This window comes from Electrona antarctica (assembly GCF_951216825.1).
Source record: "Electrona antarctica genome assembly, chromosome: 5".
Classification (NCBI taxonomy): Eukaryota; Metazoa; Chordata; class Actinopteri; order Myctophiformes; family Myctophidae; genus Electrona; species Electrona antarctica.
The window spans coordinates 48,452,307-48,476,828 of record NC_136810.1 but is presented as its reverse complement, the minus strand read 5'-3'; the positions used below and the strand labels follow the sequence as shown (position 1 = coordinate 48,476,828).

The following is a 24,522-nucleotide window of genomic DNA, read 5'->3' as shown; positions in this document are numbered from 1 at the left end:
GAATGACACACGACTATTTCATGTCTAATATACATCTGATTCTCCACAGCAGTCATATCACATGTGTAATGTTTTATGAATTATCCTAATATAATTCAGTGTGTCTGATGATTAAATGTTGCCTTTTAGACAATATATAGTGTATTTATAGTAAGTATAGTATACAACACAAGTTGGTAAAACTTTAAAATAAATCATCTTTTTCTCTCCATAGTACAACAAGATATAACAGTATACTATACAGTATAGAATGAACTTTATGGTGTCAACTGGACCGGTATTGTTTTAGTCGATTTTGTTTATTGTGGGCTTTCATCAGGACTTCACTTGTGAAGACAAAACAGGCTCATAATCACTATGCCCAGAGTAGCTTTATCTGACCAAATCTATGCACAATAATACTAGCCTGGCTAATAAACCAGACTAATATCACACAACACTGTCGCGGTATATCAGTCTGGGCTGGCTCCACTTGGATTTCATTTCCCGGGGAACATTTTCTCTTTGACGCAATTGGTCAGAGCTACTGTCAGTCAAAAGTCTCAAGCATTGAACGTCACTGTACCAAAGCCCGCCTATATTGCATACCGTGTCCCGATTGGTCCGACCTGTTCTCTGCTGTAGGAAAGAGGCGTGCTACTGAGCCTCGCCAGACCGTAATCCGCTGGTAGGCAACTTTTTTTTGCCAACGGCTGATTCGGTCTGGTTTATTAACCAGGCTACAATAATACTGTAACTTAAACCCTAGTATATACTCTATTATAGCTAAGCTTCCAAAGCTATTAGGTAAAATCCTGTAGACATAGGTTTAGAAAATAGCAAATTAAGGAGTTTACGTCTTACCAATCTGATAGCTTTGTCCAAGGGGCTTTGGTCCAAAGGGGATTGAATGTCCTACAATGAGTTTATTGTCCCTTTTCATAAAGTGGAGTTTGACATCTTTCCTGGAAAGAAGGACAAATAATGCATCATGAAATGGTGAAGCGCTCTCTATTTTTTTAATATATTACTAGATGGAAGTGGAGTAATTATTAGGCTATTTGGTAAAGTAAAGAATTCAACTAACTGTGTAGGTGGGGAGATAACAGTGAAGAGAGTCTCAAAATGATAATAGGCTAGTGATGAAATTGTTCTTCATTTTGTTTGGGAATCGTGGAACACGCTCAAGGACCTCTGGGTGTCCCTGGACCCCCCTTTCAGAGCCACTGTGCTAGTCTAGGGAAGTATGCCTCATAACATAAATAACTAAATCATTGTTTGAATTTTGTCAGACTGCAATTCAATACTGTACACTGTGGTCGGAAATTCAAATACTGTAATTCTAGTGGTAAAGTCATTCTCTCCAGGATTTACAGTCATATAATTATAAACCAGGACCAATGTTTTTGCACCTGATGGATCATATTGTATGTCTGGAAAGAGGAAAATCCAGGAAAACAAATGAGAACATTGTGTGGGTCATGCCAGGTTTTACGTGCACACGCACGCGCACACGCACACACACACACACACACACACACACACACACACACACACACACACACACACACACACACACACACGCTTTATTGTGAATGTAAGCTGTTTGTTTGCAAATATGTCTGCATACTGGTATACCAGAAGAAGAACTATGAGCTATGACTGAACTATTTTGACCTGGTGACGTCAGTGACTCAGTGTCACCCCATAGTGACATCATAAGGTGCTACGTTACGGTTACAGGAACAAAGCACATGGTCTGCTATGACGCAATGAGCCAGGCCCACATCCTATTTCCACCGAAGAACACTGGTGGGCTCGTCTGCCTCCCATCATTTTTGTTCAGTGACCTCATAGGGCCTTCATTTTCAGACGATGGATCAGAGAGACGTTTTCCCACCATGAAAAGGGGAGTCATGCATGGAGCAACAATGGCCAGGGCCTATGAAAACACTAAGCACAGTGGGTGACCAAGGACTCACACATGCACTTCCCATGCAGTCTACTACTGTGAGAAATCTGAGATGGCCTGCATGGGTGTCAAAAGTTAGTGAAAGTAAGTGAAAGTCAGTCACTTTGACTGATTTTCACTTACTTTTTGCCTAAAATTGTTACAAATAATCCCCCAGTCTGATTGATTGATTGAAATATTTATTAACAGTTTGCAGAATTACAGTACATTTCAAGCACAAACTCAATACAAAGGCTGTTAACTGTGAGTGGACGACCCAATTAAGCATTACACTTGTTTACAAGAGGGTCCACCATGTTCAATTCATCAAAACATTTAGAGACGTACAAATAGACACTTCTATATAGTCAAAGAACAGAACAGGAATTCATCATAGTCCATGGGTTAGCCTACTTTTAAACTCATTAATGACTTCCCATCATTCCAGACTTCCCAAAACAAACTGGTCAGGCTCCTACTTGACCTCGCCCCCCGAACCCACCTCACCCCTGCCCACTTCGACAGGCTGGAATGGCTTAGGGTCGACGACAGAGTACAGCATCTTGCAATGGGTCTGGTCCACAAGATTCGATACACCACCAAGATACCCATGTACCTGTCTAGATACTTCCTTAATGTTAACGAAGTCCACACCCACAACACCAGAGGGAGTGCAACGAACCATGTACAACCCAGATTCGGCACAAACAAGGGACTACATTCTTTTCGCTCCTATGCCACCAAAATGTGGAACGCCCTACCAACAGTCATTAAGACATGCGAATCCCTTGACTCCTTCAAAACCGCTCTCAAAGGGCACCTACGGACGGCTGCAATTCGAAACTGGCCCCTGTAAAATCGGAATCCCTCAAACACGGACGCAAGGACAACAAAAGAGACGGTCGCGGCCACACAGCCAACTCAAGGTATGGCCACTGAGCCGACTTGGGGACCCAACGTAAGGACAACACAAGAGACGGTCACGGCCACACAGCCAACTCAAGGTACGGCCACTGAGCCGACTTGGGGAGCCAACACAAGGACAACACAAGAGATGGTCACGGCCACACAGCCAACTCAAGGTACGGCCACGGAGCCGACTTGGGGACCAACGCAGCTCCTCCAAGAAAAACAAACAAATGAACAGAGCTGAACGTGAATCCCCCCCACCGCCCACCCCTTTTTTTCCCTCACTGTATATGTTTCTTTTCCCTTTTTACCTCCTTTATGATGAATTCCTGTTCTGTCCTTTGTCTATATAGAAGTGTCTATTTGTACGTCTCTAAATGTTTTTGATGAATTGAACATTGTGGACCCTATTGGAAACAAGTGTAATGCTTAATTGGGTCATCCACTCACAGTTAACAGCCTTTGTATTGAGTTTGTGCTTGAAATGTACTGTAATTCTGCAAACTGTTAATACATTTTTCAATCAATCAATCAATCAATCAAATGCAGTCCACCTAGGGCGATTTAAAAGCAATACTTAAACTCATTTACAGTACTATTTGCTATAATCCATGATCCCTTCAAATACAAAATCCAATATGTATAGCCTAGTAGCCTATAATTGCCTAATAACTATTCAGTCAGTTTTAATTAACATCTTTACACCTGATTATTACTGAAGTCACATGACATGTTCACCACTTCTGCTATTCTACAATGTACTTTGTCAGTGGTTGGAAAAGTACTCAAAATGTTACAAGTAAAAGGCTGGAATTCAAAATGTACTTGAGTAAAAGTAGCCTACTTGTAAAAGTATCGGTACCAAAAGTAGAAAGAACTCATTATGTAAATGTCACATTTCACAAGTTTTCAAATGAATAAAATGTCTAAGTCTAAAAAATATTTTGTGAACTTATATCGGCTACTTTCAAATGGCCAAAGGGTTCATAGTATGGGGCTGATTGATTGATTGATTGATTGAAGTATTTATTAACAGTTTGCAGAATTACAGTCAAGCACAACGCAATACAAAAACTGTTAACTGTGAGTGGACGACCCAATAAAGCATTACACTTGTTTACAAGAGGGTCCACCTTGTTCAATTCATCAAAACATTTATAGATGAACAAATATACACTTCTATTTAGCCAAAGAACAGATCAGGAATTCATCATAAAGGAGGTAAAATAAGGGAAAAGCAACATACAGTGAGGGGAAAAAATGTTGGGTGGGGGGTGGGATAAGATTTTACAGGGGCCAGTTTCGAATAGCCGCCCGTAGGTGCCCTTTGAGAGTGGTTGATGTATGGTTTGTATAATAATCTAAATCAACAAAGTAACTTAGTTGAGTATAATATTTGCTTCTGAAGTTCTGAGATGTAGTGGAGTAGAAATAAAAGTAGTGAAAACTGGAAATACTCCAGTGAAAGTTAAAAAAAAATACCTCAAAATTATACTTAAGTACAGTAGCCTTGAGTAAATGTACTTACTTTGGATTGTAGACTATCCATTACACATTATAATATTATTATACAATATTAGATATTACACAACCAATGATGTTAGACTGCTGAAGAGAAGTTACGACCTGAGTCTCACTGTTTCTCATTCTGCATATCACTAAATGACGCAACACAACCACAAAGTATGTGCAGTAAAGCAGAGAAGGTAATAGATAGGCAGTGTTTTCTGCAGTGTCTGTCAGTTTGTTACAATGTTTCCAATTTACACTGGCGGAAAGAAAGGATATCATGCATGTTTCCAAAGTCACGCAAGCTGAGCTCGTTTGTATTATAGCATAGAGTTCTATGATAGAGTTACACAACTTCAACTTGTAGAACTCTATCATAGAACTCTATGCTGCATTGCTTGTAGATCGGCTATTTTCGGCAGGAAGACAGAAGCATCATGGGAGTGGGCGGTGGCGGCGTGGCGCGATGTTTGGGATGCAGAATTGAGCGGGCAGCAGAGTACTGCACCTATGAGCGGCCCCCTTGATGTCAACAGTCAACTTTGTTGCGACCAAATAACCCGGGAAATAAACCCCACAGGTAACTTTGACTTATTATTTTATGCATTTCTTTCACTTGTAGGCTACTCTTTATGTGGGAGTGGGGTGTAAAACGTAAACGCATCATCAAAGTCTTGCGTAGACTAGACTGTGCTGTGCTCAGAAGCCACAGGTACGAGTCCGACTAAAAAAAACACATCTGGGGGCTGGGGCAGTGGGGCTATGAGTTGAGCTGAAACCTTTGACATACGGTAATCAGAATCTACTCTAGTACGACGGTGTAGCCTGCTCGCCGAAAATACTAGATATACAACAAGTTCACAGCGCATCGTATGGCAAAGTGAGGTCTCACCTGTGCGTGAGACTGTTTTACGAGGAAGGCTTAACTCCGCAGCAAAAAGATACATTGTTGCTTTTTGTTGTGGTGGGCTACATCTTAGAGTATATATGAGGGCTACATTGTTGCAGAGGCAGAGCGCCTACATTTCAATCTGACTGACAACTAATGCTTAAAAGACAAAAAGGATCAACGTGTTTAGTCAAATTCCTTTACAGGACAAGTCAGTGTTATATTATATTTACTGTATGTAGTCGTGATACCAATATACTCTAGCCACTAGCCCTATAAAGTGTACACTTTACTGGACGATGCGATCAAGAAAACGTCATTACACTAAATTGTTGATATCATTAGAATAGAAAAATCTACCAATAATTATCTGTAGAAAATGATTACAAAATCATCCTAATGTTTTGTCAAAAGTTGCTGCTGATGCTGCTCATAACTTACTGGAAATAGCTTGAGAACAATTACTCTTGTATTTAAGGTCATATTACTGAATAAAAAAGATCCCACCACCTCCCTGAACACACTGCTGGAATGTCTTAAGGACATAAAAGCTTGGATGGCCCTAAACTTTCTTAACTTTAATGAAAGTAAAACAGAGGTCATGGTGTTCAGACGCAGCACTGCCTGTGACACCTGTGGATTTGGGCCCCCTGCAGACGTTTGTGGTCACAAACCTTGGTGTCAAATTGGACAGTGATTTTAAGTTTGACAAGCAGATCAATTCTGTTGTTAAATCCAGTTTTTATCAGTTGAGGTTTTTAGCGAAAGTCAAGTCTGCTGTAACCTTTTATGATTTTGAACGTCATATACATGCTTTTATCTCAACCCTTGACTACTTTATGTTGGTGTTACCCAAGCTTGCCTGTCAATGCTACAGTTAGTCTAAAACGCCACCGCTCGCCTATTAACAGGGGCACGGAAGTATGACCACATCTCCCCGATTCTTGACTCCCTACACTGGCTCCCTGCGCGTTACAGGATGCAGTTTAAGATTTTAATGTTTGTTTTTAAGTCTGTAAATGGGTTGGCACCAGTGAGTCTACATATCGGAACTTGTATCTCCCAAAGAATCGACAAGGGCCCTGAGGTCGACTGACCACTGTGACCAGTCACTTCTCAAGATCCCTAAATCAAACTGAAATCCCCGGGGGATAGGTAATTTTCCATTGTAGCGCCCAAGCTGTGGAATGAACTTCCACCTCATGTTACCTGTGTTTAAATCACGTCTGAAAACTCACTTGTACTCCATGGCGTTCGAACATACTGATTAAGAGTTGCACACTTGCCCACTTGCCCTGTTTAAGTATTGTTGTTTAATATGCCTTTGGTATTTTAGTATTTTTTGTGTACAGCACTTTGTTTCAACTCGGTTGTGTTAAATGTGCTTTATAAATAAAGTGGATTGGATTGGATATTGTTGCTGCTAGCACTTCACTTGTTTCTTCGCACACAGGTGAGCTGCTGCAGGCCAGTGGCCACAGCAGCAATCAGGGATCATACAATTATAAATTATCATTTCAATACATCTATATTGATATGTTGCTAGTAATAGGTACATTTCATTGCAATAATAACAGTACAAGAGTTTACCCTATTAACTATATTAATTACATTTATTTATTTGCCAATAATCAAGTTGTAAATGTGCACATGTAAATGCACTACACCAACATTCCGCTGTTTATACCTGTAGGAACACATTGCCACCCTTGTTGACTGACTCTCTCCTTGCACTACAGGATCATGGATGCAGAGGCAGATTCAGACTTCCTCAAGGATTGGGACACAAGCTGGACTTCACCTCTGAAGAAAAAGACTCTTAAAAAGAAAAAGAAACACTACAAGAAGGAGAGAGATCAAAATGGTAAAAGAATCAAAGGTGACATAGCCTTGAAAAAGGAAAGCAGCACCCCGAAGAAAAAGAAACAGAAGGACGATGAGGCGATGGTGGTGAAGAAGAAGAAGAAGAAGAAAAAGAAGAATAGCAAGAAAGACAAGGAGTGTGTGAATTTAGGACTGGATAGCAGTTTTACATCGACACAGGGTGACAGTACACCTAACCCGGTTGCTCAATGCATAAGGCCTGAGCAGATATCAGCACTCAAACCTGCCACACCGAATAAACAAATTGATACGCAGGCAAAGCCTAACAAAGTAACAAGTGACTTCATCTCCCCCAAAACACCCAAAACCAAAAAGAAAGTGGCATTTCATTTATCACCTAGGTACAGTTGTGCCAAACGCCCTAAGGTAATCTCACAGCAACCCCAAGCAAAAGACAGTTATTTCTCAGAGACTCAAATGATGAGAGATGATGAGAAACTGCAATATGGAACACAGACTGGGCAGAGCACCGGAGATGATTTAAACAGCCAGGACCTCTTTATAACACAGAAGACATTCAGATCTCCATCACCTGAACCATCCAGTGGAGAAAACATGGAAGAGGGCATCGGTTCAATTCCACTCACCGTCAGAGAGCAATTCAGGGGAAAGCGGCCACCATCACCACGTCTTATGCCAAACCATGCAGCGTCAGACAGACATCAGAAGCACTCCCAGAGACCTGCTCAACATGAACTCCCACAGTTACATCAGGAGATGAGAAAGCCCAAGAAACCTGACCAGGATGTCACAAATCTGACAGAGGAGACCCACACACAACACCAGAAGAACCAGTCTCCTTCATGCTTGAAGCCTATGAATAAACCATCACGCTTTCCCCTGATATCAACAACCAACACGTCCACACAGACAGAGAATTTATTCACCACGGAGCTCTCATTTTTCCTCAGGTTCTGCCAGGAAAGTAAAGTGACGGAGAGCTCTGAGGACTTGAAACCAGTAGATCTGAGTCTGCCGCAAAGAACAAGAGCACAGCTGGGCAGTTGTTGGTCCTGTTCAGGCAAGACTTCAGCTCTTGGTGTCAAAGACGAGCATGGCAACCAGCATCTTCCATCTTCACTTATAGAGATAAAAGATGAAAGTGAGGAGGAACTGATATGTTCCGCAGGAGATAACAAAGAAAAGAAAGGGGGTTCAGAAGAAACACCACCCTCTCCCCAGTCAGAGCCGGAGCCCAAGTTCACAGACACCACCACTTCCAGTGAGGACAGCGAGTACCTGTTGCGCCTGACACAAGTGAGAAATTCCATGTTACATTTAAATATTAGTTTAAAAAATAAACAAATGTACTATTTGTGGCTCAGATTTAACTTGGGGAAAACAATATTACCACCAAATCTGATTCACTATATAAAAAGTCATCCTAGCTATTCTGTTGGAAAACTAAACTACAGTTGTGGACATGACGTGTTTTGCATAAATATAAATTTGTTATAGAGTTTAATACAAATGTATAGAAGCACTTCAACTGACAAATCAAATTATTTTTCATTTTACTACAGCTCAGAGCGGTCCAAACAAGACTCAATGAGTCATTCTTCTTCAAAGTTAAGGGAGATGGACATTCACCCAGAGCAGACTCCCCACTGATGACATTTTACAAGGGGAAGAAAAGTGGAAAGAAACACTGAAACTAGTGTTTGATGAGATGGACAGAGATGGACTTGAAATGACAAGGGTTCTAATCTTGAGGGATTCTTTTACTGCGCTGGTACAAGAAATACCAGCCATGTGTTAGTTAGTAAACTTTCCACCCAGGCCACATAGCTCTGAACTGCCTACTTTAGAAGTAGGAAGGCTTTAAGAGGAACCACTGAAGTTACGCTAAACATTAACAATAAAGCCCAGTTTGAAATGTACACTTGATTTGAAATGTAAGTTCGAAGTTTGGTTTCATGTATATTGTAATTATACATTCATTTTGGAAGTCATCCAGCTAGTGTTTGAGACAAATGTGGTCTTTGTTAATACTTTGAAATAGGTTACTGTTTTAGCTATTGAATACTGGACAATTTCATTATTGTTATGCATTGCTGTTCACTTTAGAACATTAATTGAAGGCTATTTGTTAATGTATTGTAAAACAAGACAACTTTATCGCAGTCACAATATTCCTACTGGATTTACCATAAAATTACTAATATAAACACTGCTTGTTCTAGGTAAAGTAAAATCCAGAGTATTTCCTTGCCAACCCTATGTCACTGTATGCACTGTAAAGAAATGCACCAACCCCTTATTCAAAGGAAGTAATCGTTTATTCATATAACCACCACCTCTGCTTCAAATAAGCATAACACTTAAAGCTACATTGTATTATTGTGAAATCAACCAGCCATTACCATTTTAACTGAACAGATTAGAAGTACATCAACTAAAGAGTATCCTAGTTGTGCCTGAAGAGTTTGATCCCCATCCAGCTCCAAAGGTGGAAAAAGACATAGACCGGGATGGTGACCGGCAGCAGCAGGCTGTAGAAACAGAGACTGCTGCTACTGGTACAGCCTTGGGGAAAGTTCTCGTCCACTGCAGCAGAGTAGAACAAGCCACAAAGAGACACTATGGGCACCAGCACCACCAGGTTGGACAGGGTGAACATAATTGGTAGATGGGATGATGCTGAAAAAAGGTTAATAACTAGCAGTCTGACCTGCGTTATCGTTGTATCTGAATTAAATGTCAGTAGCCAGATAAGATTATGTTTTCAGTTAGCCATGTAGACAGTACCAAAGCAAAAACTACTTTAATTTCTCCTCGGACTAATGTGGGGTGTATATATGAGAGTAATGTCTATGAGAGCCCTTTGCACTGATGTAAGTCATTACATGTGGTCAGCTGACAACATGGATTTCAGTGTCTTCAGTTGTAGGCATGTGTCTCCGGTCAGAATGTGTATACGATAAGAAAGGACACTGTATTTATGAGCCAGTTGTAGGCCCTGTGAGTGTCTTGGTTTCTATCCCTGGGTGGGTTCAGTCGGCGCGTCTGTGTCCTTCTGTATGAGACGTGCGTCCTGCGGGATCATGTTGGGGATGCCATCGATGATGGGGTAAGCAATGCCGAGCTCTTCGTTGACCAACTCGTTGGTCTTCTCGTCGTACCTGAGGAAGGATGAAAACGAACAATACTGTAACATTAATTTCCATGGGCCTGTTATCGAGTCTTACCGCAGAGGAACAACATACAACAGTTTCAGTTTTCAGTTTATTTTATTTATAGTACAAAATCACCCCAGGGGGTCTCTGTGCACTTTACAGCATTGATACAAAACAAATCAAACACAAATAGCAATAAAAACATAGTAAAATGTGCATAGCTGTATGAATCATACTGATTAAAAACTAAGCGGAACCGTAATGTATAGAAAAAAGGTGTGTTTTTAGCCTTGACTTAAAAATTTCCAGGGAGTGAATTTCTGACATCCTGAGGGAGAGCGTTCCAGAGACGGGGCACGGTGTGTGAAAGCTCTGCCCCCAACCGTTATTTTATTATGTGTTGACTGAGTTTTCCAGCATCCTGAGAGCGTAGTGGTCTTGGGGGGATGTATATATTTATTAAACTGGACATGTAAGGTGGTGAGAGTCCATTTAAGGTTTTATAGGTCAGGAGGAGTATCTTGAAGTCGGCTCTGGCCTGTATGGGTAGCCAGTGAAGTTCTATTAGTGTTGGTGTGATGTGGTCAAATTTCTTTTTTCTGGTGAGTACTCTAGCTGCTGCGTTTTGTACTAATCTGAGGCCATTTGTTGCTGTTGATGGTAAACCGGAGAAGAGGGCATTGCAGTAGTCTATTCTTGAGGTGAACAATACATGTTGTATTGTTGTGCATTTTCGAAATTATGATTGATTGAATACTTTAACAGTTTGCAAAGACAAGCACAGGAAAGTACAAAAACAAGGTCTACTAATAGAATTAAACACAAAAAAGAAGTCGTGCTAGTTGTGCTTCAATCTGTTAATAAATACTTCAATTCAATCAATCAAGAACTATGGCTTGTTTACATTGGAATCCCCTTTCTACTCAACTCAATTCATCAAAACACTTAATGACAGACAAATATACAATACTAATGATGGCCAAATGATGCAGCTGAATAAACCATTTAGGCAATAATGACATGTCCTGTCTTCTAAAAGGACCTACCTCAGTGGATTTTTGGACAGTGGGCATGCGAGGAACTCGAGCAACGAAGTGTCAAACTGGTGGTGTTGGGCTTCGTCCTTCACATTATCAGTAAAGCTCCTGTTGTTTGACGGAACAAATGCAGATGAAATAAGCTTATGCGAAAGCGCACATTTCAAGGATCGTGGAACACAAGAAGCTTGGTTCACTAATCTCCTCACAACATTTTGAATCATGACCAAAATCTAGCTATGAGCGAAATTTCTAAAAGCTGTCTGTCAACCTCCAAAACAGGAAACGATGTGATGTGTGCAACCAAAATGTAGTCCCCTCTTTCAAATGAAATGAAATTATTTGTTCCTCCTAGGTGGAAAGTCTGGTGACGCTTACGCGAGATTATGTTCCTCCATTATATTTTCCCTTATCATTATTTTTTTTCTTTCAATTCAGCTTCGCCAATATGAATCATTGTCCCTGAGCCAATTGTTTTGTAATGTTCTCTTATTACTACTAGTGCCTGGTATTTAACACGGCAGCCTGGAAATCATCGCAGACGGTAATTGTACAGTTTACACGTGTCCACTTGGTGGCAGTATTATACCGTTTTCTAATATCTCTGGTTTTAACTGTTGAGATCTAGATACTTTAGAATGATAGACCTATTGTCTGTGTTTTGGCATAGGCTAGTATAAAACCAAATAAGCTCCTAAAATACAAATGAAATGATAATTGATTTAAAAAAGGAGATAGTCTTTAGACAATACCTCTTGTCATATGAAGTGGAATAATTTGATGGAGACAGGCTTTGTCAATTGCAATTGATCAGTTTGCATCTTAGTCACGTTTAAGTGCCAGCGACATTTTCAACATGATTTCCCAGTAGGTTTACTAGCCTATACAATATTAAATATTGTCAGAGAGCGTCAGAGACAGGACATAATATATTCCCTGCCCATCTGGCCAAAGATATTGCTCTGAGACTTTCTTAGCAGAGTGAGGCTCCAACTTGTTTTAAAACAGCTCCTAGCTTCAATATCCCACTGCTGTGCACTAGTTCAGACCTAATATATTTCCTCCAGCCCTAGGCTTTATACACTTGGCTTTATACACCATTTGTATAGTATACTCCTGTCTGTATGTCTTCATTTCTCAAGTTCTTATGAATCCAGTCTCATCTAGTGTGGCTGGGCCCTGAATACTACAGTATGCCTGCAGGTGTTTGAAGTGGATAGTGCTAGTGAGTCAGAGATGTTTAGGTGACTCATTCGTTCATTACTAGATAGCATGCTACATGCAGTAGGCCTTAGTATCCTCCTCACTATCATGACTAAAATGCTGTAGGGTCCAGTGGGGCCATGACTCAAATTCAGGATATCCTCTTAAAATGAAAACTCCATACCAACAAGCTATTCAATCTGGCAGGAGAATTAGCTGTCATGGCCAGCTAGCCGCAATTTGCAACTCTAGATTTTTTTATAATGGGATGAATCTAGAGTTGCAATACCCTCCATTGACTCCCCATTCATCCAATTTGCTTTTGCGATCTGCTTGTATTAAACAACGTTAAACTCACCAACATTGCAGCTCTAGGCCAAGCTTGAATTATCATATTTCAATCTGCCAAGCTTAAGTTTCATAAAAATCCACCGTAGACATGTTATGAGCTACTTTCTGTCAAGAAATTCTCTGCAGGTGATTCTTTTTCTAAGTGTTGGAGTTTGGAGGCGCTCGTTTTTATTAACGGGTCCGCTGCTGCCTCCTGCATTAGGTGCAAATTCGAAACAGGTGGTACGCAGGACCGTTTAGTGACTTTGACGAGTGCTTCCAAACTCTAACACTTAGAAAAATAATCACTGGCACATAATGTCTTGACAGAAAGTAGCTCATAACATGTCTACGGTGGATTATTAGGAAACAAAAGCTCGGCAGATTGAAAGAGGATAATTCAAGCTTGGCCTAGAGCTGCAATGTTGGTGATTTTAACGTTGTTTAATACAAGCAGATCGCAAAAGCAAATTGGATGAATGGTGAGTCAATGGAGGGTATTGCAACTCTAGATTCATCCCATTATAAAAAAAATCGAGAGTTGCAAATTGCGGCTAGTCTGACAGTAGGGACATTTCCTTAGCCAAAGGGTCCTTGCTGAGGTACGTTTCTACCTCTCTACAGCCTGCGGACGGTTGCAGTTTAAGGTCATGCCCAGGACAGAACGAACTAACTAACTAACTTAACTAATACTAACTAATCATTCCTTCTTTCCTTTGTTGTAGATGTATGCAGTTCTTCTTTTTTTCAACTTTATTGAGCAGTTTTTATGTTATAAACGTTTACATAACAATAAGATCACAGACTTATGTTCTGAGAATGTGATGAGAAAACAGCATGGTAGTTAAGTTACCCAGTCAGCAAAAAAAGAGAGGGCCTTCACTGCCCGGTGACATTTGATAAATATTCTGTCATCTTCACACTCCCTGGCGAGAACGGACAGATATTTTATCAACCCCAAATATCACGTAACCTTTCTGAGTCATTCACTGACCTTCACTGGTCTGCTAAAAGTGCGGCCTGTCAGTTGGAGCACCAAGTGGTTGAAATAATGAGTTTCTAGCTGCTTCTGGACATGTATCCCAGCATTTGTTTTCTGTGTGGAGAACACACATTGTACAAAAAACAACCAGTAACACATCCAACACAATGGCAACACAGAGAAACTATGTTGTGATTCTGGTGGTATTGGACAACCCTTTAATGTCTCCCATCTTCCATCAAGTGCAACAAGATGGCACTGGCTCGGTAGGTCAGTGGTTGTCAAAGTGGGGTCCGGGGACCCTCGTCCTTGAGGGAGCTCCAGCGGGTGCCCAGCTAAATGATGGATAGTTTGGAACCCTTATGGGTGTGAGATCCCCTTGTTGGAACCCCTGAGAGTGGGGTTGTACTTGAAATTAATCATTGCTAGAACCGGAAAAATCCTCTCTTATGGGTCCCTGGCATATCTTGTCAAATGGGGGTCCATGTGGGCTAATAGGTATACCACTAAGTGTATAAGTGTCAATACGGGGGTCCTTGACATGAAATCGTTTGAGAACCACTGCATTTGGTGTCCCTGACTCCTCCAGGCTGTGTTCAATTAGTGTTGATTGAACTGTCCTTGAGCAAGACACTGAACTCATGGCTCAATCTCAATTACCTCCCTCAAGCCCTGAGCCCTGAACCCTCATTGACTTTAGTGACGTCAGCTGTAAGTGCTTGAGGGTGAGAGGCTGCAAGGGCTCCAAATTGTTGTGAAAGGAATGGGACAGCACTTTGAAGATATGAGTCCGCCATTCATGACACTTTGCATCACTTTATATATACCTTATTCAAAGCCAGTGCCTAGGCCTACTGTACATGCTTGGCCTATTTATGTCTATCATGTCTATTTTAGTATTTAAGCTGATCATTTTATTATTATTCATATATAATAATATTCATTATAAATTGCATTCCCATATTCTTTTACTTTGCTCATTAGTCATTTCTCATCATGTTTCCCTTATTATTATTCTTGTTATTAAATATATAGCCTATCCTTCCATTCCGTCTCCCTTTGAGAACAGTGAGAAAGCACTATTGTGTTTGTTGACATTCTAACCGCGATACATAACTAATTTGCATACTTAAATGATTGACGTTCGTTCGGAGGATCACCCCTCCTTCCCCTGGTAACGCTATGAACTGTGGGTAATTTCTTTGCCAAAGTCAGCATCAATGCTGACTTTGGCAAAGGGTGCATAAAGGGGCGGTGCTGAGCCCTCACTGATTTACCGATTTCAAATGGGACATCCCTCAAGCCCTCGCAGACTTCACATGAACGCGCAGTTAAATCAGTGAGGGCTCATTGAGTCAGCAAGGGAGTGGATTGGGATTGGGCCTTACTCCTGCTTCCAATGAGCAGGAGTAGGAGTTCCTCCATCTTTGGTGGAAATGTAACCACTGAATGTAAAGCACTGTGGATAAAGGAGACAAAATAGAAATACAGACGATCTTATTTATTCTTATCCAATAAACCTTAATCACGACTTTAATATGATCAGAGCTAATAGACAACATGTGTGTTTCACCATAATGCATCTCCTCTACTCCCACTATTCATCTGGACCACCATGGTTTACAGCTCATCTTGTCTGCAGAAATGAGGTGTGGCAAGTAGTCCATTTTAATAATAATTTGTGCCTGCAAGGACACTATGGTGAAGTTTTAACCTGTTGACTGTTCTGATTACAATAAAAACACTTTACTTTACCACTGTTTCACACGTAGAATTAGGATACACATAATGTGCTCAAAACTGCCTGCTCAAATGAGAGTTAAATGTCAATTCAGCCTGGACATAATTCCGATCATTTTCTTGCTGAGGCTAGATTTTGTCCAATTAGAAACAGGAGATTATGCCTTTCCCTGCCAGGGGAGCTTTCATTTCCATAGCAAAATATTGCTGATCCAGCATTTTCTCCCTCTGATAGTCAGAGACCTAGATTTCCTTCCCCTGCGCTCCTAATCTGCCTGCCTTTTACCCTCTGCTCTTTCCTCTGCCCCGCTTATCTTCTCTCTTCCTTTATTCCTGCACGTCCCCAACCCCTTTGCTTTTCTTGCAAGTCTCCTCCAAAATATGCCTTTGCCTGTAACACCTTCCCCCGACCACTTTCTCAACCACATTCTACCCCTACTTTCTTCTTAATTATTTCCCCAGCCTACCCTCCTCCCTGGCTGTCCCCTAAGCCCTTTCTGAAACCAGTCCCTTGACTTGAAGTGCTCTCGGGAGGTTCCCTCGTCAGAAAGTGCCCCTCCAGCTGAATCAAGTTCCATTGATTAGGGTGCTGGGTATAAAAAACTGTTTGGAAATACACTCGCCCTCCTTGTGCAGAAACAGGAAACAGACACCATTCGTTGCCATGGTTACCATCACGCAATTGTGTTACCTGTTATTTTGTTTGTACAGTTATATTGCATTTTATCGTGTATGTTTGTGACATGTGGATTTCATTAATATGGAAAAAGGAAATACAGCGTGTCAAAAATGACATGTCATATACATCCATGGTGTTTATAAATCATAAGTTGTTTTGTTTGTGTGGTTTCATAACTTTCATTTATCGTTTTTTTCACGGTGGGGTAAATAAAGAGCCCTTGTGAACATCAGTTGGAGTGTTGTCTATTCTGCATCAGATGAAGATTGTTTAGGAGGAGTTTATTTATCATTTATTTGTGGTGGTACTTACATTTGTAGGTCGCGTTTTCCATGCGGACAGAGAACAGGGCTGCACAAGGCAATCGAGTCTAGATCGGCACAGACTCGCTCTTGAGGGCTTTATAAGCCACTTCCACTCAAGGCTGCTTGGTTTCGGACGACACTTAATATGGCGCAGCCTCGCGTGAACGCGCATATCGAGAGCAAGTGTGTAGAGCGAGTGGCGAGGAGCTGGTTTCAGAAAGGGGGCTAGTCTCCTTTCCTTCATTACCTTCTCTGCTCTTCTTCCTGCATCAGATACTTGCCCCCCCCCCATGCATCAGTACAGTACTAATGGTGTCAAAATGACAAACGAGGGCAACTCTTTTCAATGCTCACATGATGGCTGTGCTCAGCTCTAATACGGTATACCAGGGGTGCCCACACCTTTTTGACTTAAGAGCTACTTTCAAAATGACCACCAGCTCAACAAGATCTAGGCTAGCCACAAAAAGTATATATATTATCCCATAATTGCTGAAAATAGCTTACATTTTACCCGAGGGGGCTTTGGAATAGCGGCGATGGCACTTGGAATGGGGACTAGAGGGGAGCAAATGGAATTGGAATAGGGTTTTCTTGTATATACATTTGTAATGCTACTGGTGTGTGCGCAACACTCTTGAAAGCAAAGTATTGCATTGTGGGTTTGAGCTGACAGGACCTTTTTGATGTCAATAAAGTCACCTTAATTCAGGCAGATACCCAAAATAGTCTTTTTTAAAATTATATATTTTTAGGGGTGGTCTACCTGCACAGCTTTTGTACTCTACCGGTAGATCACAATGTACCTTTTGGGCACCCCTGCTGTATGGGCCATTATTACCCTTTGATTCAGGTCCTGTGGTTACCCAGCAACCATGCAAACAAAGCGTTACCCGTCAATTAAGGTTACTCAGCAGAAGAGAGCCTACATATACGATATACAAGCCACGGAGGGAAAGGTCGGCAAAACATCATTACAGCTCCTTTGAAAGTCCCAGAGTGACTCCCTATAGCCTATACCTTTAATTACTCAGGCATCATTAGCACTATATCGGTTAATGTACCGTTGTGGTTGCTTGTGTTTATTATCCACATAGCGTATTAGATGTGCTGCATTACAATAACTTTGATGTTGTGAGAGTACAAGATACATGTTTATGAGCTGTTCCTGGTTCAGCTGATAGTGTGCTATAATGACTCACCAATGGAAACACTTCATGGCTTTGATGATGATGATGATGTAAACTTAGATGCCCTGGTAGTCCTGTAAATACATGAGTGTTAATTGCATTGCATGTCCAAAAACCTACAGCTTAGCTGAATTCCTGAGTATAAGTGCTAAAGGTCAGAGATCCATTCCCATTTGACTTGATCGTCTCTAGCTCTATAATCTTAAAGGACCACTTCACCACTTTTCAACCTATCTTCATATAATAGGTCCTCACTAATAATCATGAAAAAATGGTGCAATTATTTTCTACTCGGTCTGTGTCTCATAGGAGGTCTGTGGGCAGTTCAGAAACCCGTCCACCAGTGACATCATCAATGGGGAATACAAGCTAATAGAAACTGCAGGCTTTCTAGTCCTGAAAAGTTGCAATGCGAAAATGGAAGTCATCGTTCTCACGATAATTAAAATCTGCCTAATGATGATGTCACTGGTGGACGTGTGTCTGAACTGCCCACAGCCCTCCTATGAGACACGGACTGAGTAGAAAAAAATCATGCCATTTTATCATGATTATTAGTGAGGACCTATTATATGAAGATAGGTTGAAAAGTGGTGAAGTGGTCCTTTAAGGGTCTGTCAGGCCCTTCATCCATTCCTTTCCCTATAATATAGCTACAAGCTCACAATGCAGTGCAATTAGGGGTGCACGATTATGAAATTATGACCGATATCCGATCTCTGATTATTTGCAGGGTCATATCTGCCGATACCGATTCTGACCGATTCCGATATTATACAGAGGACCACAATGGAAACAAGCCTAGACCCTAGTATAGGGGCTTGGCCCAAAGCCTGTTGATAAAGTATTCAATCAATCAATAAATAGCCTATACTCTTTTGCAAGTATCTGTTTTCACAACTGAATGACTACTGAATAAGATGAGTACACAAATTAAATGTAGAATTTTGTTTTCATTTTTATTATTTTTTTGCTGGTGAAAAACGATTCAATAATCTATATTATTTTGAAACCGTTCCGATACCGATATGGCATTTTATGGCCGATATGGCCTATTCCGATTATGCTACCGATTAATCGTGCTTCCCTAATTGCAATGCATGTGAGTTTGTAGAACTGCTGAATTTTCACTGAATGTTCATCCCAAAATAGGGACAATATAAGATTCATGTTGATTAAATAAATAAATATTTACAAAGTAAGAAGCTTCCTGTCTCCATCTGACACTGAAAAACAGGCCCATCATTAGTCTAGGTTACATTACGCTAAGAAAGTCAAGTCGAGCTGAGAACCAGTTTTGCAAACTTTATTATTATTCTTTACTGTAAATAACAGTAATGCTCTTTTTTGCTGGACTTTCTGTTAGAACTTGGAAGGCTCCAGCTCATTCAAAAATGCTGCAGCAGCCAGAATGCTCACTGTGGGAAAACAATAACTGAACATGGTTCCAATGGTTCCCAAAACAATACCAAATTGATTTCAAAGTTCTGCTTACTGTTGTTTACCAGGCTGAGGCTCTAATGGTTTATCTCCTGAATATGTAACATATCCCTGACCTGCAGTGCTCACTATATAAGCCATAAAACCAATCAAACCTCTCAGTCCCCCATGGGTGTGTGTTGTGTTGCTGTATACATTAAGGTACAAGTGATTGTGTGAGTTGTTGTGGGGGTGGTAGGAGTTCATGCTATAATGAATCTATTTTATTCTCTCCTTGCTCTCTTTTGCATTCTTCCTTTCTTTAATCTGTTTACGTTTTTTTAAATCATTATTCTAACTTGTTATCCATGCTGCTGCATTGTCTGAAGGAAGCCAAACCCAAATAAGTTTTACTCTTAGGTACCTGTACATAAGATGTGACAATAAAGTACAACCTTGAACCTTAACCCAGTCTAGACGGGAACCCCTTTTGGTGTTTTAACTAAGCATTATGTTATACTTTAGCTATTGAAAAATAGCAGATCTACAAGCTCAAGTGGCGCGCTACGAGCTTGTAGGTCTGCTATCTTTGAAAAGTCGTGACATGAAATATTGAGCACCACTGATATAGAAACATAGGTATTTCAGAAAACCGTCAGGATTTAGAAGACATTTTTTAAATTTCGACGTCAGAGTCTAAATGGGTTAATGTGTAGATGGGTAGTGTTTCTAAAAGCATTTCATATAGATGGGTGGGAGGACGGGGGCGAGGGGTTACAATTACAAACTGTTGTTTTATCCGTTTGAACATAATTTATGGCTGCAGTTTTTAAGGTCGTCACCTTCTGAAACGAATGGCCCACGTCATTTTTTGAGGGAAATGATTTTTTTGGCCTCGCTCCTCGTGAGACTGGCCACCTCTGGTAAAATCGCCAAAGTCCTAATTGAAAAGGATCATGTTGATCCTGTCCCTTTTTGTAAAATGGCCTCTCTCAATGGTGTGACTCAGGAGTAAGTTAGGTAAATTGGCCTAAGTCAGGTTTAATCCTATTTCATTCTATTTAATCCTCTTATGTTACATAACTGACAGGGTTATTTTTATATTAATAGTCAAATTGTTATAAACGCCTTTGGTGAAATTAGTAAGAAATATCATAGTTTTATTTTTAGATAGATAGATAGATAAATAGATTCATTTATTTTTATTTTTCCTGAAAAACTTTAGTTTAAGTAGGTGACGATGTGAAGAGCGAGAGTTTGAAATGTGCTATAAATTACTTGACTTGATGATGCAAAGGAGTCATGTCTGTCTTCGACATTGGGGGATTGGGCTAATAATTGCAGTCAGTGAGACTCACTGTGAGAGGGGGGCTCATTGGTCATATGGTATGGTGCACCTTCTCCATATAGGCTATGGGTGTAAGCCTAGTGTGGCCCTCTTAATTTGAGGTGTTTTATTAGGAGGAGCTCATTGCCTCTGCTGTTTTTGTCATTATTTTGGTTATTTGATTTTGTTTCGTTTAGGTTTATTGTTTTGTGCAAACTTGACGTTTATGCAAATAATAGGCTTTGAATATAGGCTAAGGTATATTTAGGCTGTGGCTGTACCAGCAGTGCCAGTAGCTACGCTACGGGTGGGCTAGAGTTTGTGTGTGTGTGTGTGTGTGTGTGTGTGTGTGTGTGTGTGTGTGTGTGTGTGTGTGTAACTATTTTCTCTTCTTGTAGTGTCCATATAATCGGCGAAATCATCTGTTATCAGCACGTTTGAATGGTGCCAAAATGTCCATACTGGCATCCTCACCACATTGCCTGGTCAAGGTTTCCCCCTGGTGGAAGTGGCATTTTGGTGCATGGAACTAGGAGCTACTAATATATACTATTCTCTGTCTATGACGTAACTCGAACGGCGCTGAGTCGGGTCTGGTGGCCTTCGCAACGCTCGGCACGGGGACTCGCTCGGCTAGCGCCTCGCTCGGCGGTGCCTCACGTAGCTCAGGGCCACCAGACACGGCGCGCCTCCGTCAGGACATCAGTGATAATGACAATCGCTACAATCGCTGATAATGACATACTGAACAGTGAGGATGCCAGTATGGACATTTTGGCACCATTCAAACGTGCTGATAACGGATGATTTCGCCGATTATATGGGGTGATACCAGTCGAATGGGGTGCAGCGTGACTGAGCCTGTGTGTGTGTGTGTAACTATTTTCTCTTCTTGTAGTGTGACTGAGTGACTGAGCCTGTGTGTCCTTTGAAGTGGCGTAGTCTGGTTTCCGGGCCTACAGTAAGTGCCCAGGTCACATAATACAACAATTTCTCTTAGCAAAATACACGATTCCCGATGAAGCTGGTCGATTTGACATATGGCTCAAGTGCGTACAGTCAAAACTGTGGGACAAGTAGTGCGTCAAAGTTTAGGGTTACTCTAGCAGGAAATGAAAAATAAAGTGTTACAATTACTATAGTCAGGGCAACCACACTAACAAGGCACGCTTTTATGCCACGACAACGACCCCCAGAGTGGGTGCCCAGCTTGAGCACCGAGCGACCGTACCTGATACAGGCTCACCACCCATGAGCGAGGATCATAATATTGTGCCGTGTGGAGGACCAAGGAGAAGGAAGACGCCGAACAGAGTATTGATGCGAAATCACAGCAACCGTTGGGCTTTACGCTCTGCTTCATACCGGTAAATTCCTGATCGACTCGACACAATACTCGTGGTCCCCAGTGCTTATGCTACAGACCCATTGCCTTGTACCTGTGACTGGCGTCTTCCTTGTCCTCCACAGGGCCCCCAGAGCTGTGAGAGGTGGGACAGCGCCATCCCACCATTGTCTTGAGAAAAAGGCTAGACTGCAACGTAATAAAAAAAAGTCAACCAAAGAACAAGATTCCTATATACAGGATCTCACTGGTCAACAAAAACACCCTAAGACCCTATAACAGGAGCCCTCGTACAAGGTTTCTTCTTCTACAAGAATTCGAAACTGGCCCCCGTAAAATCTGAATCACCCACCCACCCCTTTCCCCCTACTGTATATGTTTTTTTCTCCCTTTTTACCTCCTCTATGATGATTTCCTGTTTTTGGCAATATAGAAGTGTATATTCTTACGTCTCTAAATGTTTTGATGAATTGAAAATGGTGGGCCCTATTGTAAACAAGTGTAATGCTTTATGGTGTCGTCCACTCACAGTTAACAGTTTTTGTATTGAGTTGTACTTGAAATGTACTGTAATTCTCCAAACGGTTAATAAATATTTCAATCAACCACCTCAATCCAAATCCAAACTTTTCTGTGATTGTCATTTTTCTTCACTATAGAATCTGGCCAAAAGTTCTTCTTGTTGGCCTACACAGCACTCCTTCGAAGTTTTGTTTGGTTAATTTTATTTGGACTGCATTTAATCCACAACTCCGGGATTTATTTCCATTGCAGTCTTCTCTCAAACAAACACGGTGGGCAACACATATGTGGCAATCATGGCTACAATAAATAAATCCACTTTACATTAAGAAGTAGGGTACACAATGACATTGTATAACGCAGAATATGCTTACTCACACATGTATCAGCGAATATTTTTGTCAGATTGGCACTGACAAGATTGAGGCAGGCTAAAACAGAGATGGCATAATTGTACACCACACTGACGAGATGTTCCACATCACTTCCTATTCCAAAAGGCTTTAATGAAAGGCTTATGAACGTTGGATAATTTACAGGAAAGATGGATAACTGACTGACATTGCATAAGTTAAGGCTGACAAACAAGCACTGGCACAGATCCAACCGGTGTTGTGTTGTTGAAGTCTTTGAAGTAATCACACCTCATGAGACTATTGGCTACTAATAGAGTTTCTTTGATCAGTGATTCTTTTGAACGCCAGCCCTGGTTTGAGAAATGCTGCCAACATCATGCCCCACATAGCGAGTGGCATGATGGCATCTGTTCTCATTGTAATCTGATGAGTCAGATAGATAGATGTAATAATAATCTACTAATATTTCAGTTTTATTAAAAATAGACCTTAATCAAAGACCCATGCAGTGCTCAATAGTCAACAGGTACAGTATTCTATTCATCATTGCAGCTTCAAGAAAGGTGGAAAGAGATAGAGAAACAAGAAAGGCACGGGTCAGATATCAAGAATATAGGCAGGCTAAAAATAACAGCAGTTAAGATAGCAGCAGATGTAATAACATATGTACAGTACATATGGTGCATGGTTTAATGATATAAAAAGTGTCAGCAGTAGATGTCTCAACTGCTGACCCATGGCTGCCATGTGCATCACAACAAATGTCCATGTATTATTTGTCAGGATCATTGGTCAGTATGCTGAGGAGAAAATAAGGGCGATTTAGCTGAAAGCCAATTTGTGGTGAGAGTGGAAGACTGTGTGGCTTGAGTCTGAGAGTTGACACGAAAGCCAACTTTAGCAAAATCACTGTTGCTTGACATATTGTGCTGATAAATAGGCTGAGGAAAGAGAAGACGCAGTGCTGCTATATACTGTGACTCCCTGTTGATGCAGAAGCATGTAATTATCCTCAGTGGGTAGAGTGTCAAGAAGTACAGTAGCCTAATATTCAGTTACAAGGTATAGAAATAGTCATCCAGGATCATAAGGTACAACCTATCATCTGTCTAACTGTGAGATTGATTGATTTGGATATTCTACTGTTAGAACAGTAGCATATCCAAAGAAAATCAATAATATGTACATTGTAACTATAAACACTATAGGATGCCAGGTCAACAAGGCATCTGTCTACACATAACTATCTAAATTACATTTTTAGCTTTTGCATAAGCCTGTAAGGTCATCGAGGCTAGAGCAAGTGTAGCTCTGGTTGAGGATGAGAAGTCTTTAACGCTATGGACCAGAGTTATAGTGGAAAGAGGTGAGTCTTCAGACTACGGCAGTTCAGGCACAGGCTCCTGCTAATTTAGACCAGGAAGATTACAAATGTGGTTGAGTTTTTCAGGGGCACTCAGATATAGATTATTTATTTTAATGATTTAGATCACATTTTACTTGGGTCTAGTTGGAATTTAGCTCGATAACCATTTGAAAAACAATCCCAGCATCAGAGTCAGAGTGGGCCATGTGTTTGGAACAATGTTGTTAAGCTTGGCTGTGAGTTCCCAAAGGAGGTATACCAGGTTGTGTTATTGGCCTGGATAATGACTTCCATCAGAAGTAAGCCTCATTTATATTTCTGCTGAAGCGATCCACATGGAGCCGCAGGGGATGACGGATCCCTGCACTCATACCTCGCAGTCATTTGAACAGCAACATAATGGAGCAGTTTGAGGAGAGACTTACTAAGCAAGCCAGGCACTTGAGAGTGATGTGCCGGGATTGGATTTGGCAGTGGGGAGATT

The 24,522-nt window shown here is 41.0% G+C and overlaps 2 protein-coding genes across 2 annotated transcripts; one reads left to right on the top strand and one right to left on the bottom strand.

The window, feature by feature from the left end:
* The first annotated feature begins 4,786 nt into the window (after nucleotides 1-4,786).
* On the top strand, nucleotides 4,787-9,261 carry LOC306922929 (uncharacterized protein). Its single transcript, XM_079500846.1, has 3 exons — nucleotides 4,787-4,928; nucleotides 6,977-8,378; nucleotides 8,645-9,261. The coding sequence occupies exons 2-3, from the start codon at nucleotides 6,981-6,983 to the stop codon at nucleotides 8,771-8,773; spliced, it is 1,527 nt and encodes a 508-aa protein (XP_079356972.1). The 5' UTR covers nucleotides 4,787-4,928; nucleotides 6,977-6,980; the 3' UTR covers nucleotides 8,774-9,261.
* Nucleotides 9,262-9,378: 117 nt separating this feature from the next.
* LOC306922930 (phosphatidylinositol N-acetylglucosaminyltransferase subunit Y-like) lies at nucleotides 9,379-10,088 on the bottom strand. The gene has a single exon (XM_079500847.1). It carries the CDS (start codon nucleotides 9,739-9,741, stop codon nucleotides 9,529-9,531), a length of 213 nt encoding a protein of 70 aa, XP_079356973.1. The 5' UTR covers nucleotides 9,742-10,088; the 3' UTR covers nucleotides 9,379-9,528.
* Between the last annotated feature and the right edge of the window lie 14,434 nt (nucleotides 10,089-24,522).